The 17491-nt window shown below is 41.6% G+C and overlaps 1 protein-coding gene across 1 annotated transcript; it reads right to left on the reverse strand.

The window, feature by feature from the left end:
* Positions 1 to 532: 532 nt before the first annotated feature.
* Positions 533 to 17148, reverse strand: LOC115264129 (facilitated trehalose transporter Tret1). The gene is made up of 3 exons (XM_029867481.2): positions 16689 to 17148; positions 1825 to 1980; positions 533 to 1761 (listed from the first exon to the last, which is right to left on the reverse strand). Exons 1-3 carry the CDS (start codon positions 16747 to 16749, stop codon positions 554 to 556), a joined length of 1425 nt encoding a protein of 474 aa, XP_029723341.2. The 5' UTR covers positions 16750 to 17148; the 3' UTR covers positions 533 to 553.
* Positions 17149 to 17491: the final 343 nt, after the last annotated feature.

A 17491-nucleotide genomic window follows, 5' to 3' on the forward strand; every position in this document is an offset into this window, starting at 1 on the left:
TTGTTTTGGTTTGTAAACGGTCGTAATTAAGATTCGTTGAAACAATCAGATCATACCTCAGTTACAAATTGGTTTCGCAAGTTTCAACTAACGATGACGTTTATTTACATTGCGCTAGCTGTTATAAATATGTTATACCACAGTTTGGCTTTAACAACAGGATTTTAACATCCGGTGTTTCATGAAAACTCAGTTGCAACATGTTTGCAACGATGATCTTTTCTATTTTAGTTGCAGGTGCTACTTGGGTGTTGACTGTCAAAGCCGAAACACTCTCTTAGCACACCAACTCTAGTCGAAACCAATTCGATACAAAATATAGTATCACCTCATTTATGACCATATACTCACTTCAAAGACTACGCCGTGGTGCCACTTGAAGCTAACAATCCAAATCATTTCATTCACTTTCACTGCCCAGCTGCCATCAAAAAATCGTTCGACCACTTGTTTTGCTGGACACTTCATCCGTACTACTTGACAACTGTGGGGGCCGTCATCAATGACCGCAATCATAAACAAAGCCATAAAATTCCTTCGCCTCAAGATCTGCTCAATATTTCCCAACGCCACTTCTACTTTCGATAACCTGCGCACTCTCATTCAACCGGGCCTGGATTTCGGGTAAACTCAAGCCCTTAGTTTCCACCACAAACACGTAGGTAAACACGAATGCCACAGCGCAGCATATGGCAAACGTCCAGAACAGCCAGTGCGATCCAATCGCATCATCCAGAGCGGAGAAGTAGAAAAGGATGAAGAACGACGTCGTCCAGCAGATGGAGGACACCACGGACGAAGCCAGCGATTTGATGTTCGGGGCGAACATCTCCCCCAGCAAGACCCAAGCTATCGGGCCGAATCCGGTGCAGAACATGAAGCAGAACGCCACCAGAGAGACAACTGGAAGGAACGACAAGCTGTGAGCAGCTGCCGATCCAGAATCGTCCAAGTAGAAGTATGTTCCCAGCGCGACTAGAGAACAACACATTCCTACTGCGGAAGCTAGCAGTGTTGGTCTACGACCAACTCTATCCACAATCAGTGCCGTTAGCACGCTGGCGAAAACTTGGAAAACCCCGATGATTATGGCATTCAGCTCCGCCGGTAGACCACTTCCGGTCTTTTCAAATATAGTCTGCGCAAAGAACTGCACTGGATTGATGCCGGACAGCTGCTGGAATACAACCACTCCAGTACAAATGATCAACGCCCGCAAGTTGGCATGATTGCGGAACAAGTCCTTGAACGACCCGCGGTTCCGCATGGACTCCTCCACCGAGAACTGAATGGAGTTGAACTCGATTTGAACGTCCGATACGGACTCCCCTCGGATGAACGTCAGGGAGCGTACCGCAGCTGGGTGGTTTCCTCTGGACACGTAGAAGTGGGGAGTTTCCGGCATGTTGATGAACGCCAGTATGAACACGAGGGGCAGTGCCATCTGAATCCACTGAAAGGCAACGTAGCTGACGTACGGTCCAACGACGTAGTCAAATAGGATCCCCAAGGTGATATAGGTTTGGACGAGTGATCCGAGGGCGCCTCTACGATTGTCCGTGGCGATTTCGGCGACGTACATCGGGGTGATAGTTATGGCAAACCCGATGCCACAGCCTTGGATGAAACGACCGACGAGAATTTGGGCCACAGAAGTTGCCGTGAGGAAGAGAACGTAAGCGGCCAGGTAGAATACAGCGCTGGCAAGGAGCGCCACTTTCCGTCCAAAGCGGTATGCGATAAGGCCGGCGAAAGCGGGACCTGTTAAAAACAAGGGATATTATCATGTGATTTTTTGAAAAATTTCTAGAAATGATAACGTACCGGTTAGAGACCCTAGAGTAAGAATCGACCCAATCCAGGATAGCTCCGTCGCGGTTGGAATCGAGGGCAGTGGCGATTCGGTTAGGTTTTTTAGCTTGGGTTCCACCGGAGACGTCCAAGCCATGCTGGCACCCATGCAGGCGATGGCGAGATTCGCTGGGGAATAAATGAAAATTTAGATGTTTAATTAATATGAATTCATAGATGAAGTTAAGCTGTTAGCTGGCTGGAGGTCCTAATTTCTCCTTCTTACAAACAAGGGCACAGACTGGAGTGTACCAATTATACACCCTTTCAGTTCAGTCTGTGCAGCCTCTGGCTGAAGACGGTGTAGTGTCTTTTTTTGTACCAAGAAATACAAATTATGTCACGTATTCTGAACAACAGATTCAAACCGTTCGAGGAGTCCTTCGTGGGCGTATACCAAGATGAGTTTCAAGAGGGCACAAGGGCGTTTCATAAGATTTCAGAAGTCTCAGGGGGTGACAGAGGAGTTTCAAAGAAATTCTAGGGGACTTTCAAAAAGGTTATGGGTGGTTTTAGGAGTATCAGGTGTTTTCATAAAATTTCGAAGTTAAAACCTCATTTGAGGGGATTTTAGGGGCGTTGACAGGGTTTCATAGACTTTCAAAGACGTTCCAGGATATCTCAGAGACATCCCGAAGGTTCTCAGGGGCATTTCGAGGCGTTTCAGAAGGTTTCGTAAGTTTAGAAGGTATAAAATGGTTTTTAGGGGTTATCAGTGGCATTTTTTTTTTTTTTTTATTTTTTTTATTGTTTTTATTATGGAGCAGGGAAAAGCCCCTGGGAGTGAAATTCTTTCTATCAGAATCTCTTCTCCCAAAGGCATAAAACCTCCTCTTCTTTTCATATATCATTTACAATTCATGGCACACTTCCAGTGAGAAAGTTTCTCTTTGAAGGAAGTGTTTTAACTTATGCATAACTTACAATAATTACAAAATTCAAAATATAAATAAAAAACAAACTGTATAAATAAATATAAACAAACAATTCAATTGAAATTAGGGGTTCCTCCGGATGATGGACTCTAGATGATCAGTAGTTGTCTGCCGTAGTCCAGAAGAGCATCTCACATGTGGGGAAGCAGCATGAATACAGCGCGGAGCAGATGGTACGCATTCAGTTCTGGAAACAGTCATCGACTTTATTAGGCGCGCAGTATCAAAAGCTTCGACCTGACATATACTAATTCGTTACCTAACAAAACAGCAGCCTGCTTCAATCGACGTGCCATACGAGCTGTATGGCTGATAAGCCAGAAAGTCGTTGAAACGGAAGCTCAGTCGTGTGGCTTTTCTTTATCCAGTGGAATAGTAGCTTACTTTCGGCCGATGAACCGGACGAACAACTGAAGAACGTAGAGCGGCAGACGTGCGTTTTAGCTTTCCACTATTCGGCGTGCCACCGTACGCGGATAACAAGAGAGCGTGGAGCGGCGCAGCGTAGCAGGGTGAAGTTGCAGACGGCACAAGATATGTACAGTTCTGGAACCAGTGACTTGATTAGGCGCGTAGTATCGAAGGCTTCGGCCAGACATATACCAGTTCAATACCTGACAGAACAGTAGCTTTCATCCGACTGACCAGCCTGTGGAATCGTAGTTTGCATTCGGTCGATGAACCCGATGAACAACTGAAGAACGTTGAGCGGCAGACGTACGTTGTTGCTTTCCTTTATTCGGTGGGCCGACGTGGAATTAACACGGATAACAAGGGAGCATGGAGTGACACAGTGTAGCAGGGTGAACCGGCCGATGAACCGGACGATCAACTGAAGAACATTGAGCGGCAGACGTACGTTGTAGCTTTCCTCTATTCGGCGTTCTGCCGTAAGCGGATAACACGGGAGCGTGGAGTGGCGCAGTGTAGCAGGGTGAAGCTGCAGACATCACAAGATAATGCAGTTCTGGAACCAATCGTTGGCTTGATTAGGTGCGTAGTATCGAAGGCTTCGGCCAGACATATACCAGTTCGTTACCTGACAGAACAGTAGCTTTCATCCGACTGACCAGCCGATGAACCGGACGAACAAATGAAGAACGTTTGAGCGGCAGATGTGCATTGTTGTTTTCCTCTATTCGGCGGGCCGATGTGGAATTAACACGGATAACAAGGGAGCGTGGAGTGGCGCAGTGTAGCAGGGTGAAGCTGCAGACATCACAAGATAATTTAAGTGTTTCGTGGGTTCTCAGGAGGACTCTTGGGGTTTCAGGGGCATTCAGGGACGTTACCAAGAGCCTCAGGAAGATTCAAATGAATTTCAGGGGTTTTCTGGAAGATTTAATTTCAGGGGCGTTTCATGGAGTCTCAGGGAATCTAAGAGGCGTCTCAGGAGGATTAGCGGATCTCAGGGGATCTCAAGGCGGATTAGGGGAATTTTGAAGGGGTTTTATGGAGCTGCTGGGAGCTTCAGGGGTTTCTTGAGGTTTCAGGCAGTGTCAAGGGATTTCAGGGAATTCCAAGCGATCTCAGAGGCGTTTCAGGGGGTCACAGGTGGATTCAGGGGCATTTCAGGCGTTTCCGAAGGTTCAGGGGATCGCAGGTTGAATAAGGATGGTTTAGAGGGTGCCGTGGATGTTTTACCGTTTTACAGGGTTTCATTTAAGGCCCAGGAGGTCCCTAAATTGCTTTGAAATTTATTTAAATGCTTTTGAAAAGGTGTTATGCGCCAAAAAGCAATTAACAAACTCATGAACTCCCTGAAATTCATGGAATGAACCTGAAGTGACAAGAATCCCCGAAGTATTTACACTAAAACCTCTTTTTATGCATTATTTAAAAAAAAAAACATTTATGCGCCTTTTTCATGCCCTGCATAAAAAGAAGGAATGCTACTCAGAACAAATATTGTGCATTAGAATATTTGATAATGACGGGAACTATTGCAACGACTGCCAGGGGGAGTTTATAATGGAAAGCAAATGAAAGTTACAGGGTCGTTTCAGGGGGTCCCAAAGGGTTTCAGCGTGGTGCCAGGAGATCTCATGAGGGTTTCGGGGGTCTGAGTGGATTTTCAAAAGCATTGCAGAGTTTCAGAGGATTTCAACGGGATGCGTCCCAAGAAACAATTTTTGCTTTAAGAAATGTTTCTCAAAGCACCGTTATTAAACTGAAGTCGTATTATATTTGAATAGATTTGAAATAAAACTGTTCTTCAACTCTTGTTCGTCCCAAAAATGAGAATCTATTCAACATCAATCGTGCTATAAGCACGATTAAATGAATGTTTATCCAATGATCGTTCATCGGTTGTGAAACTCTTGTTCAACGCTAGAACCATCAGAAATTTACACAAACATCATAAACTTTCCTTCAACGTTTATTAAACAATGTTGTATGACGCTATTTGTTTAGTCCTTTAAGAATGGTTTTAGAATCCATTATTGTGCACTAGCAGCGTAGTGCATAGTAACAAGCTTTCTTCGATATTTATTCCATCATAATACAATCAAAACATGCTGGAGCCGTGATACAACTTACGAAATTTATTTCTATTTATGGATATGGTTTTATAATTGCTACAAAAACGATTCTTAAACGTTTCTTCAATATCATTATAGCAATAAAATGGAAAAATGATTTAACTTTCTCCATTTTTGCATTTGTGTCTGGAAAATCTCTCTCTAATTATGTACCCCCAACATCTTTATTTTATTACATTTTATGGGACAAATGACATCAATGGAAAGACTCGAACTCTGGACCTTTGGGTTCACACTCGTCTGCATCTGCTCTGCTTCAATCCGAATTACATGAATCGGCAGATTTAAAGCAATATATAAATATTCAATCCCTGAGTCGAATACATTACCGTACATATGCTGCTTAAACATTGCTTGAATATTTTATTCCACTAATTGTCTTCATAAACATTGAAGCTGATCAATATTTGAATAATTGTAACCGCTACGTTTAATCATAAAGCATGCATAAAGCCTGCGCACTTTAGAATCGGTACGCTTTCTACCGGCTGCAGATCAAAAACGGTTTAACCTAGAAAAAAATGTTGTAAGAAGCAAATGAAGCTTATTTATTGTATTTTTTAGGAAAATTTAAAAAAAAAACAGTTTTTATTTCTTCAAGATAAAATTTTGACCTGATTGTGAAATTCATGCCATTTCATTCTGCACAAACCAATGATCGTCAATATTTTCAAATTTTACAGCTTACGGGCTGATATTTCCACAAGAAACAAAATTATACTCATCAAACATATGCTCAAAACAAGTAACGACATTAAACTCTTGACAAATATGGTTCACAAGACCATAATAAACTTATAGCCTTATTGTCCATTCACGCTATATTCAAAACATAATTTTACTCAAACTAATTTTTTTTGAAAAAATATTTCCTGAGATCGTTTTTTGGATCTACAATTCCCCAAATCAAGTGGCCCAACTTTATTCATATCGAAACCTGGATTATTTTGGAATTATTAGCAGTTTTCCCTCACAGTAGTCGGAAATTAACAGTCATAGGGCTAACTCCTCATAATAAGCCTAAAATAAGATAGTTTTCATGGATAAAACACTGAAAACCATATAGATTATGAAACTATAGATGTGATTCTATGATCACAAATAAAAAACTTCTGAGTAGATTCAGTTTAATTTAAAAAATAGTTAGATATTTCACGCCATCAAAACACATCCAATGAATTTCGTCAGCAATAGTCCATACAGCTTTCGAGCCACGATTATTTATATTGTACTGCATCAAATCATTGGTTTCTTCTATACCAATACTATTCGTATAGTATCCTTCTCGTATGCACATTTTCCGAACTAAAGCTTATGCGAAAACAACTTTTTTGACCTTAAATATCTATGCAAGTTTTTGATTTTCCATAAAACCCTTCAAAAGCTTATCATAGCTATATTGGAATTTTTAAAACACTCATGGAATATTTTACCTCCCTTAATCAACAATCATAATACCAAGAACTATTCTATACTGCGTAATTGGTGGGTTTGATAATTATAAATTCCTACACAAATCTTGAATCTGACAATGATTGGTTTTTGCTCAATGTGTGCAGACAAAACTGGCACTATTTACGAATTCAGATCAATAGTTCATCTAGAAATATAAAAACAGCAAATTTTATATTTTTCCTACAAACTACAATAGATAAGCTTCAATTACTTCTAACAACACTTTTTTCCAAGTGACACCATTTTTGAGCGGCAGCCGGTTGAAAGTGTACCGATTCTAAAGTGCGCAGGCTTTACTAATTATTTTGCAAGTCTGTCAGTAATTTACGGTGTTGTGTTGTAAGATTGGTACCGCTTCGAACTTTTTTTTATTTGAACGCCCAAACAAGTGAACTTTATTTATTTTCACTGCTCCTGTTTTGTGTCAGGAGGAGAATGTGTAAAACTTATGTATAACTCCAGGCAGCTATAAGATATAAACATAAGAAAGCTGAGCCTGGTTTGACCGGTGGCAGCAAAGTGGCTAAAGTAGATTGTCAATAGGGGTAGTCGGGGTAATTTGGCCAAAGGGGCACTTTGAGCACTACTGGAAAATCACCTAAAATCTAGTATTTTTTGAAAATCCACCTAGGATCTCCAATACTGGCCTGATATTGAAGCGATTGAAACATTAGGACGAAGTAATTTAGTAAATTAGAAAAATAAAATTTAAAATTGTTGGCCAAATTACCCCGACGAGGGCTGAACAAAAACATCTAATAAGACTTCTCTTGTTTAAATACCTTAAATAACTTTCAAATTAGTTTGTTTTCTGTACACTTTAAGATGATACTATATGATTCAACATCAAGCGAAGCATATTAAGTTTGTATTCTTTATTGAAAACAGGGTGCTCATATTACCCCGATGGTTCAAAATCGACCCATAAACAACACATTTAAAAAAAACATTTTTGGCATTTAAACACAATTAGACTATGATATTTTCATGCAACTAGTATAGTATTATCAGAAACATTCTGACCATACGATGTACGAGAGATTAAAAGTTGTTTTCTGCATCTTCAATCGACTTTTGCTTAAGGTGGCCAAATTACCCCGATTTACCCTACCAAACAGAGGAGCCGCCTAGGATCCACATCAGCATTTTCTGGTGTTTTTGTTGCCGATTTTGCTGTCGTTGGAGCGTGTAGTGCAAAAGGTGAGTCAGAATGTTTTTAAAAGTGTGATATTTTGAGCTGCTGCAAGAAGGTTGTTTGGTCTTCAAGTTTGTAGCCGCGGATGCTTTTCTTAGGCTCCTAATCAGCAATCTTGTTTACAAATAGGAGCAGGATGAACAACGATAATTAAGTGATACAGTACCACTGCTAATCAACGTTGCTTAAATAAAAGCGTAACATTTTATGATAACATCTTGTTGTTAAGCTATATCAGTGTAGTTGAATAAAATGATGAAGCAAAAGTTGTTAAATTTTAAATAAGCTATTTTATTCGCCATTTCGTCCAACATATACTCTTGTACAACTGTCGGCGTCTTTGTGGCACATTTAATCAACTGGCATGCTTATTAATGATTTTGAATTGTTACTTGGGGTTACAGGTACAGGAGTTTCCGAAGGTCTCGCGCGCGTTACATAGTGTTCAAGGGGGTTCTTCAAATGGGGACTTCGGAGGCATTTCAGGAAGTTTTAGTGTACTTTCGGTGTAAGTCAGAGGCGTTACTCAGGCGTATTCGGGGGTTTTGGAGGGTCTAAGATACGTTACATGGGGTCCGCGAGGGTTTAAGGGAGATTTTGGAGGCACTTAAGAATGATTCACAGCATTTTCAGCGAAATTCAGAGGCGTTATGGAAGCGTTACGGAGGAATTTTCGGAGATTTCGGAGCGTCTCAGGTGCACTACATGGGGTCCGAGGGAGTTTAAGGGGGATTTTAGAGGCATTTCTGGAAGTATCAGAGAATTTTTAGAGACTCCATCACAATATCGTTTGAAACGCCCCTGAAACACCCTTTGGTGAAGATATGACGAAACCACACCTTGAATTTTCAAGAGCACAAATCTGAAGAACAAAATGACGGATTGTACTGAAATGTTGATTGATTGGTCACCACCAGTGGCTGACCAATCGATATTTTTTTCAGCGCTTTGCGACATTTGGTTCTTCTTTCCCTCTTTTTATCCCTTTTTTAAATTCATGCACATTTTTACATTTTTAATTTCTGCAGTCCCAGCCATGCGCATAAAAAGAGTTTCCAGTGTATTAGAGAAATCCTAAAAGGGACACCTAAAAAGCCAGGGGTATTGGAAACAACTACGACGCAAAGTCTATAAAAAAACAGAAAGAAATCGCGGGAACAACACCATGAGAAATGTTATTATTAATTTCAATAAAAATCACAAAAGTAACCATGGATGGGAACACTCACTTGGAAAGAGTTAAACTCACTTGCAGATTTCTCAGCTCAGAAGCGTGCAATCAAGAAACGATGTATGGACGACTTTGGCCTTGTGGTTTTGTCTAAAACTTTGCCGAATAGAGTACAGGTCGCACACGCATACCGAAGCCGTGAGGGAACTGCGAAGGCAACTCTCCACGAAGTGAATGTAAATTACACTCACCTCGTGGAGAGTCACATTCACCGCTCTGTCACGACTTTGGGATTTGTGTGTGACCCCTACTCTATTCGGCAAAGTTTTAGACAAAACCACAAGGCAAAAGTCGTCCATGCATCGTTTCTTGATAACACGCTTCTGAGATGAGAAAATAGCAAGTGAGTATAACTCTTTAAAAGCGAGTGTTCCCATCCCTGAAAGTAACTATCAATGTACCGTAATCCGGGGTCAAATTGATCACTTTAAAACAACTTTTGCGAATAACATGAGTGACAATTCAAATATTGCCAAAAGAATTTCTGCAAAATCAGTACCTAGTGGATCTCTTTGAAACCATGTGACAGAATTTTGTTCAACAAGTTTAAACATTTAGTTAAATTAATTCAAAAATCAAAAAATTGAGGATGCCGCTTTGGGGCGAAATTGATCAGTATACAATTAAGCATCGGTTAAAAAGATAAAAACCCTTATCCACTTAATTTTTCTCTTCTAAACCCGCATAATGCGTCAAAACTCTTACAGCTAATAAATTTGACACTTAAAATGCAAAATTAAATTTTGAAATTTCCCCCCTTAACGCCTTAAGGTAGGCAATTTGTTACAAAATACATTGCAAATTCCTAAAAAAATGAGTCAAAACTAACTTTTTTCTAAACAAATAAAAGTCTAAACTGATCTCTAGATATCTATGAACTGATTAGGTAAGAAGTTTGAGGTCATTGCGACGCTTAGAAGTTCCTGGTATGCAATCACAATGTGGTACCCAAATGATCAATTTCACTCCGCTGATCAATTTGACCCCGGTTTACGGTACCCTACTAGAAATCTTGGAAGAAAGACCAGGCAGGATTACCTAGATCTGAAAAACTCTAAGGAGCATTTTGAGAGCAAGGAATCTTATAAAATATATTCCGAATGAAATCTCAAGTGGAACTTCAAGAGAAACCCCACGAGACCTACCTTGTACCTTGTTGGCTACAAAGTAACTTTACTCCAATGCCGAGCGTATAGTAGAGCACCATCTTCGTCGGTCTTGGGCGATGTTCCTCCAGTTTCCCCGAACGTGTAGGGATCGTAGATCTTCTTCAACCGCGTGCAGCCAGCGAGTTCGCGGCCGCCCACGAAGTCGCCTACCTCTACCGGGTTCTCTGCTGAATATTGTTTTCGCTATTCTTTCTTCCGACATTCGCACTACGTGTCCAGCCCACTGAAGTCTGCCGTATTTTATACGTTTCACAATATTCGCATCTTCGTACACTTGGTACAACTCGTGATTCATGCGTCTGCGCCACACTCCATTTTCTTGTTTCCCACCGAGAATTGTCCGCAGCACTTTGCGCTCAAAACTCCAAAAGCTTTTCGGTCTACCTCCTTTAACGTCCACGCTTCGTGACCGTAGAGGGCAACCGGAAGAATCAGCGTCTTATACAGAGCGAATTTTGTTTGCGTTTGCAAGTTACGGGACCTAAGCTGGCTACGCAATCCGTAAAAGGCCCTATTCGCAGCTGCAATACGCCTTTTCACTTCACGGGAAACGTCATTGTCACATGTCACAAGTGTTCCAAGATAAACAAATTCTTCAACAACTTCAAACACTTCCCCATCAATCACTACCTCAGCACTAACACCACTAGGCCTGCTTCTGTCTCTACCCGCTATCATGTACTTCGTCTTGGTAGAGTTAATCGTCAAGCCTATCCTCGCTGTCTCTCTCTTCAGAGGAGCATAAGCTTCCTCCACTGCCCTACGATCGATGCCGATGAGATCAATATCGTCCGCAAAACCGAGTAGCATGTGCGACCGTGTGATGATAGAGCCATTCCTCTGCACGCCTGACCTCCTGATCGCTCCTTCGAGTGCAATGTTGAACAATAAATTTGAAAGAGCATCCCCCTGCTTCAATCCATCCAAGGTCACAAACGACGTAGACACTTCGTCCGCGATCCGAATACTTGATTTTGATCCATCCAGCGTTGCGCGTATCAGCCTAATTAGTTTCGCCGGAAAACCATGTTCTGACATTATCTGCCAAAGCTCATTTCTTTTCACTGAATCGTACGCTGCTTTAAAATCAATGAACAGATGGTGAGTCTGCAAGTTATATTCCCGAAATTTATCTAGGATCGGCCCTCACGAAAACCAGCCTGGTATTCGCCGACGAAGGACTCCTCAAGAGGTCGCAGTCTGTTGAACAGGACACGCGACAGTATCTTATACGCCGAATTTAAAAGGGTAATCCCTCTGTAATTGGCACACTCCAGTCTGTGCCCTTTCTTGTAGATTGGGCATATGAGGCCACCCAACCAACTAGTGGGCAATTCTTCATCCTCCCAAATCTTTATAATAATCTGATGGATTGATTGATGTAGCTGCTCGCTTCCGTGCTTAAGAAGTTCGACCGGGATCTCGTCCTTCCCAGCAGCCTTGCTGTTTTTCAGCTCCTTAAGGGCTTTTTTAACCTCATCCAGTGTTGGTGGTTCCACTGCTTGACTGTCATCCATTATGTTAATCCTGTTCCTGGGTGCTCCTTCGCTGCTACCATTCAACAAATCTTCGAAGTGCTCCTTCCACCTGGCTGCCACCATTGTTTTGTCTGTCAGCAAATTTCCTTCCCGGTCATTGCACATGGTGGGCACTGGCGCAGTCTTGTGCCGCGCGCCATTGACAGATGCATAAAATCTCCGCATATCGTTCCTGTCCATACTTTCCTGCGCTTCAGCAATAACACTCTCTTCGTGTTGCCGTTTTTTCCTGCGGTGGATTCGTTTCTCTTCTGCTCTTGCAACCCTGTACCGCTCTCTGTTCTGCCGGGTACCGGCCACTAGCAGTCGACTTCTGGCGGCATTCTTTTCGTTCGTCGCTCGTTGGCAGTCCTCGTCAAACCAACCATTACGTTGGCGTCGCTGAGCGGTACCAATCACCTCTTGCGCTATTGTTGTCACTGCTTCGTGGATACTTCCCCACAAGCTGTTGACATCTCCAGATCCGTTGGTCTCTCCTATCCTCTCGTCTAGCTTCTGATGGTACTGTGCAGCAACCCCTTCGGCTGACCCCACGAGAACCTTCAAGAAATATCTCAGGAGCAACTCTAGACAAGCGCACACGATAATTTCTTGAAAAGAATCCAGAAGGAACCCCGGGAGAAATTCAGGAAGAACTCCAGGAGAAATCCCGTAAGGGTTCCTGGGAGCAATACCACTATAACTTCCGGATGAATTTCCGGGATGAACTCTTGCAGAAAACCCTTGTAAAACTCCTGAATCACCTAGGAAGATTTTTAGTGGAAATCCCAGCGATAGTCCTATACAAATTCTGCAAGAAATCATTTAATAATCTCGGAAAGAACTCTTGAGAAAATCCTTGGAGGAGCACTGGAAAAATGTGGGAATCTCGGCAGAAGTTCTAGGACAAATCCCACGACCATACCCGAAAGAAATTCCTATAGAAATTCCGGATTAATCCCAGGCGAAAAGGGTTTTTGCAGAATACGCAGGAGGAACTCTGGCAGAAATTTCGTGAGAGACCGAATCTATGAAAGAAATCCTAAAAAAGGAAATCATGCAAGATTCCTGTGAGAAACTTCAGGTTAACCTCCGAGAGAAAATTTATGTGGTGACGAGAAATGCTGGAAAGCATTTCACGAAGTATCTCCAAAAAAGTTCCGGAAAGAATCCCTGATTAATTTTCTGGAGATTTTCTTGTGGAAGATTCTCTTATAAAATTTTACTACCAGATTCATATCCGCGTCCACCTTAAATTTACAGCCTTTTATCGGAATGGGCTTACCAGAAATGTATGCATGGTTAAGGGGTCCTCCTCTCGTTCTTCTAGTACGGATGCAACAATTAGAATTGATTAGAACAGTTTTGCCTTTCTCGTACACCAAAGTGTTCTGAAAGGCTATACGTTCACTCAAAAACGGATTTTAGATATAAGGCTGGGATGGTCAAGCCAGATATACCAATCAATTCATTTCAACGAACTGAGATGTCTGTGTGTATGTATGTGTCTGTTGTGTATGTATGTGGGTGTGTAGTGTATGTATGTCTGTGTACAAACAGGGCACTCACTTTTAAGGCACTTCTAATTGGCCGATTTTTTCGGTTTATAGTTCGAATCGAACCGGAATTTTACCGCATTGTTTACTATTAAAAATGGTCCGGATCGGATAAGGTGTTCCGAAGCTATGGCCATTTCAGTGATCCGGACCAGCACCGGTAGAACTGGCCGTATTAAAAACTAAACCAAGCCCCATCGCGACACATCAAACTGCGGCGACTTTTGTAACCTTTAGCATGGTTGACGAATTCTGTGTGGAAATCAACACTGGAGATGTCCACGATGTCGGCCAAAAATTCAAGATGACGGCTCCAAATTCAAGGTGGCAGCTGTTTTATAGAGTTTAGGCTCCAAAACCATACAATATGGGGTATTTTTGGTATGAAGAAGATGCCTGCAGTCCTAAAATGGCGACCAGAATGGCAGTCTAAAATCCAAGATGGCGGCTTTAAATTTAAGATGGCTGATATTTAATGATGCTTTAGGCTCTAAAACCATGCAACATGGGCATATTTGGTATGAGGAAGATATCCAGAGTTCCAAAATAGCGATCAGAGCATCAAAGACAGCGGTCTAAAATCCAAGAGGGCGGATTATAATTTAAGATGGCGGCTGTTTAATGGAGTTTCAGGCTCCATTCAATATGAGTGTATTTGGTATGGGGAAGATGGCCGAAGTTCAAAAATAGCTACCAGAATATCCAAGTAGGCGTCTCAAAATTCAAGATGGCGGTGGTTTAACCGTTATGTGTCCGACAAACTTTTTGTTTTTTTTCAACACCGTGCTTTTTAAACGGGCGCTGGGTACTAGTATGGGACACGCTTGTATGGAAAAACTAAATCCTCGCTCCAGTCGACTTTTTAGATCCTATTTAGGTTCCATATGAACTGTACAAAATTTCAGCGCAATCGGTGAAACTATAATTTAGCGCAAGCGGTTCAAAGTTAACATAGGATTTACTATGGGAAAAGTTGCACTTTGAAACAAAAAAATCCCAGAGGTCGCCCTTTGTCTCCTTAATTCAAATCGATCAACGCTTCTTGTAGAATGAATGAAACTTTCCTTCAAAGACCGCAAAGCGATTGGATGTTTGTAAAAAAAGTTATTGATTTATTACGAGTAGTGATCCAACGAATGGCTTTTTGTTTTGTTTTATCAGCAGCACTGCTGCTGCCGCTGTTGCATGGGGTGGCGGGAGGCATCACCACCCCCAGAAACAGCAGCAGCCAAGGCAGCAGCTACAGTGCTGCTAATAAAACAAAACAAAAAGCCGTTCGTTGGATCACTAATCGGTAATAAATCAATAACTTTTTCCACAAGCATCCAATTGTTTTGCGGTCTTCGAAAGAAAGTTTCATAAATGATTTATCTACAAGCAGCGTTGATCGATTTGAATTAAGGAGACAAGGGGCGACCTCTGGGATTTTTTATCTGAAAGTGTAACTTTTCCCATAGTAAATCCTATGAAAACTTTGAACCGCTTGCGCTAAATTATAGTTTCACCGATTGCGCTGAAATTTTGCACAGTTCATATGGGACCTAAATGGAATCAAAAAAGTCTACTGGAACGAGAATTTGATGCTTATCCCATACTACTGGGTACCCGGGTACCCTGTCGGCCACATAAGGGTTAATGGAGGTTTAGGCATTAAAATCATGAAACATGGGTATATTTGATATGTAAAAGATGTCTGGAGTTCAAAAATGACGATCGGAATACCCAAGATGGCGATCTAAAATCTAATATGGCGACCTAATGGCGGCTATTCAATGATTTTTAAGGTCAATAAATCATTCCATATGGGTGTATTTTATTTTGTACAGGGACGATTTCCGGAGTAAAAAATACCAACGAATAAAACAGGATAGCAATATCCAATATCTAAGATGGCGGCTGTTTTTTAGACTCTAAAATCATTCAATATGAGTATATCTAGTATGAGGAAGAAGGGTGGAGTAAAACAATGGCGACCAGAATTTTCAAGATGGCGGACTTGAATCCAAAATGGCGGCTCAAAATTCAAGATTGCAGCTTTTTTAAGAGTTTGTGGCTTAAACATCAAAAGCCAGATAAACTATATGATTTCTGGTGCCATGAAATATTTTTGTTAAACGTATGGAAGTGCGATTATTAATCAACATGTCACTTGAGTTCTGTTGAAATGGGTTTTGTAAAGCACGAGAAAGGCGCCATCACCGCTAGGTGGATTAATCTGGGGTTGTTTTTTAAATCCATCGCCTAGTTTAGAATATCACCACCTGGTGAACATGTCTGGAGCAACATTTGAAAAGGGTTCAAGAGGTCTTGTGTCTTTTTTCGAAAACTATCCATAGGGCATAACAGCAGCCCGCCCACGCAAATGAACACCGTTATCCGAAAGATCGATGTTCACTCTATCTGATAACGGTCTTAGTTTGTGTGAATAAGCTAATGGGGGCTCAGCAGCGACGTCTGAAGTCATTGTTTACTATGCTTGTATGCCCTTTTCAAATGTTGCTGCAGATGTTTCACAAAACACTGAGTTGTGCAACATCAGCAAAAGACACAAGTGTGAAACGACAAACGGGAAGAAAAACGATGTGCACGCCCCTGGCTGATCGTTATAAGTGTAGTCGATGAAAATTTTGCCAGTTTAACGTCTGTTTGTCTTTGTGTGAAAATTACAGAACATCTATCTCAAACAAAAACATGAATTGAGCGGGTACAACGAAAAAAGTACACATTTGCAGGTGATTGATAACTAATCAAGTCCAAGAATATGTGAACGCATCGACATTATTATCACAAACACTCTACCCTACATTGAGGAATTTCAATTACGCATATACCGATTCAACAGTGCGCAAATAATCATAATCTCAAAAATTCATAGAGCAAATAAATATTTTACAGTACCGTCCAAAACCCCCATAAAGCCAAAAGTGCAATCATGAGCACACATTCCGTTATCAACGCAGTGCAATTATCGAGATAGCTGTTACGATTTCATCTTCACCTCTCATCAATTAGATAGCTTATCAGGTTCAGGTCCAGCATCAGTACCGTTATAATGAAGCAATCCAATGCAGTGTCTCCCAAAATAAATATTGCATTCTTTCCAAGTAATCAACATTCAACTCCCAACCTTGACCTTGTTCATCCAATCAAATTTGAACAAAACCCAAAAAAAGCACACAACGGAATCATCCGTTGATAGCGATTGGAAAAATTCCCGTTTTCTCAATCAATCTTACCGATGAGAGCTGCCACATACTGTCGCTTCCTTCGGATGACATCTAGCACGAGCTGAATCATCCCGACCGGCCAGCTGATCTCACTATAGCAATTCGTCAAAACTATCACCTATATCACTCGCAAGATTCACACGCGTGCCTGCTTTTCCACACGGTTCACTAATTTCGAAAACAAACAAACGATCTCGTCGCTTTTCCTCGTCTGTGATGTGAGGATGCTAGACATCCAGCAGCTAGCGCAGCGGTTGCACTCATCCGTCGCGGAGAACTATTTAGTTATGTCTCAGGTTTCCATCCAGTCGTAAAAGCCAGACAGTCAATTTATATACCCATCACCCATAAGGGAAGATACTGTTTATCTTTAGGGTGAATTGGGTAAGATCCTGGGAGAATTACTGTTCACTACAGTTAATATTTCGAGTCGATTCGCGACGGAGGCTACACCGCTACTGAGCTGTGGAATTGGTACCCATCATCGGGTAATCGCCAATCCTGGAAATATAGCTACAGGAATACATGAACGAGATGTGCAAACCATTTTAGCTCCGAGCTCTACGAGCGCGCTCGCAATCTATCGAACCGGGTATTGATATTGGAGCGAACGATTGCGCGCAAAAAGAACAGCCAACCACGTGCTTCACTGGCCAACGAGCGTCGGAGAGTCATTTACTTTTGAAAAAGAGAGAGGGACGCCTGAATCTCGTGCACGCTTAAAACAATTCACAAAAGTATGAATCATAGTCACACACAAGGTCACACACACTATTTTTATTTCACTGTAAATCAGCAAAATTTTGCTGGTT

Source organism: Aedes albopictus, chromosome 1 (assembly GCF_035046485.1).
Source record: "Aedes albopictus strain Foshan chromosome 1, AalbF5, whole genome shotgun sequence".
Taxonomy (NCBI): domain Eukaryota; kingdom Metazoa; phylum Arthropoda; class Insecta; order Diptera; family Culicidae; genus Aedes; species Aedes albopictus.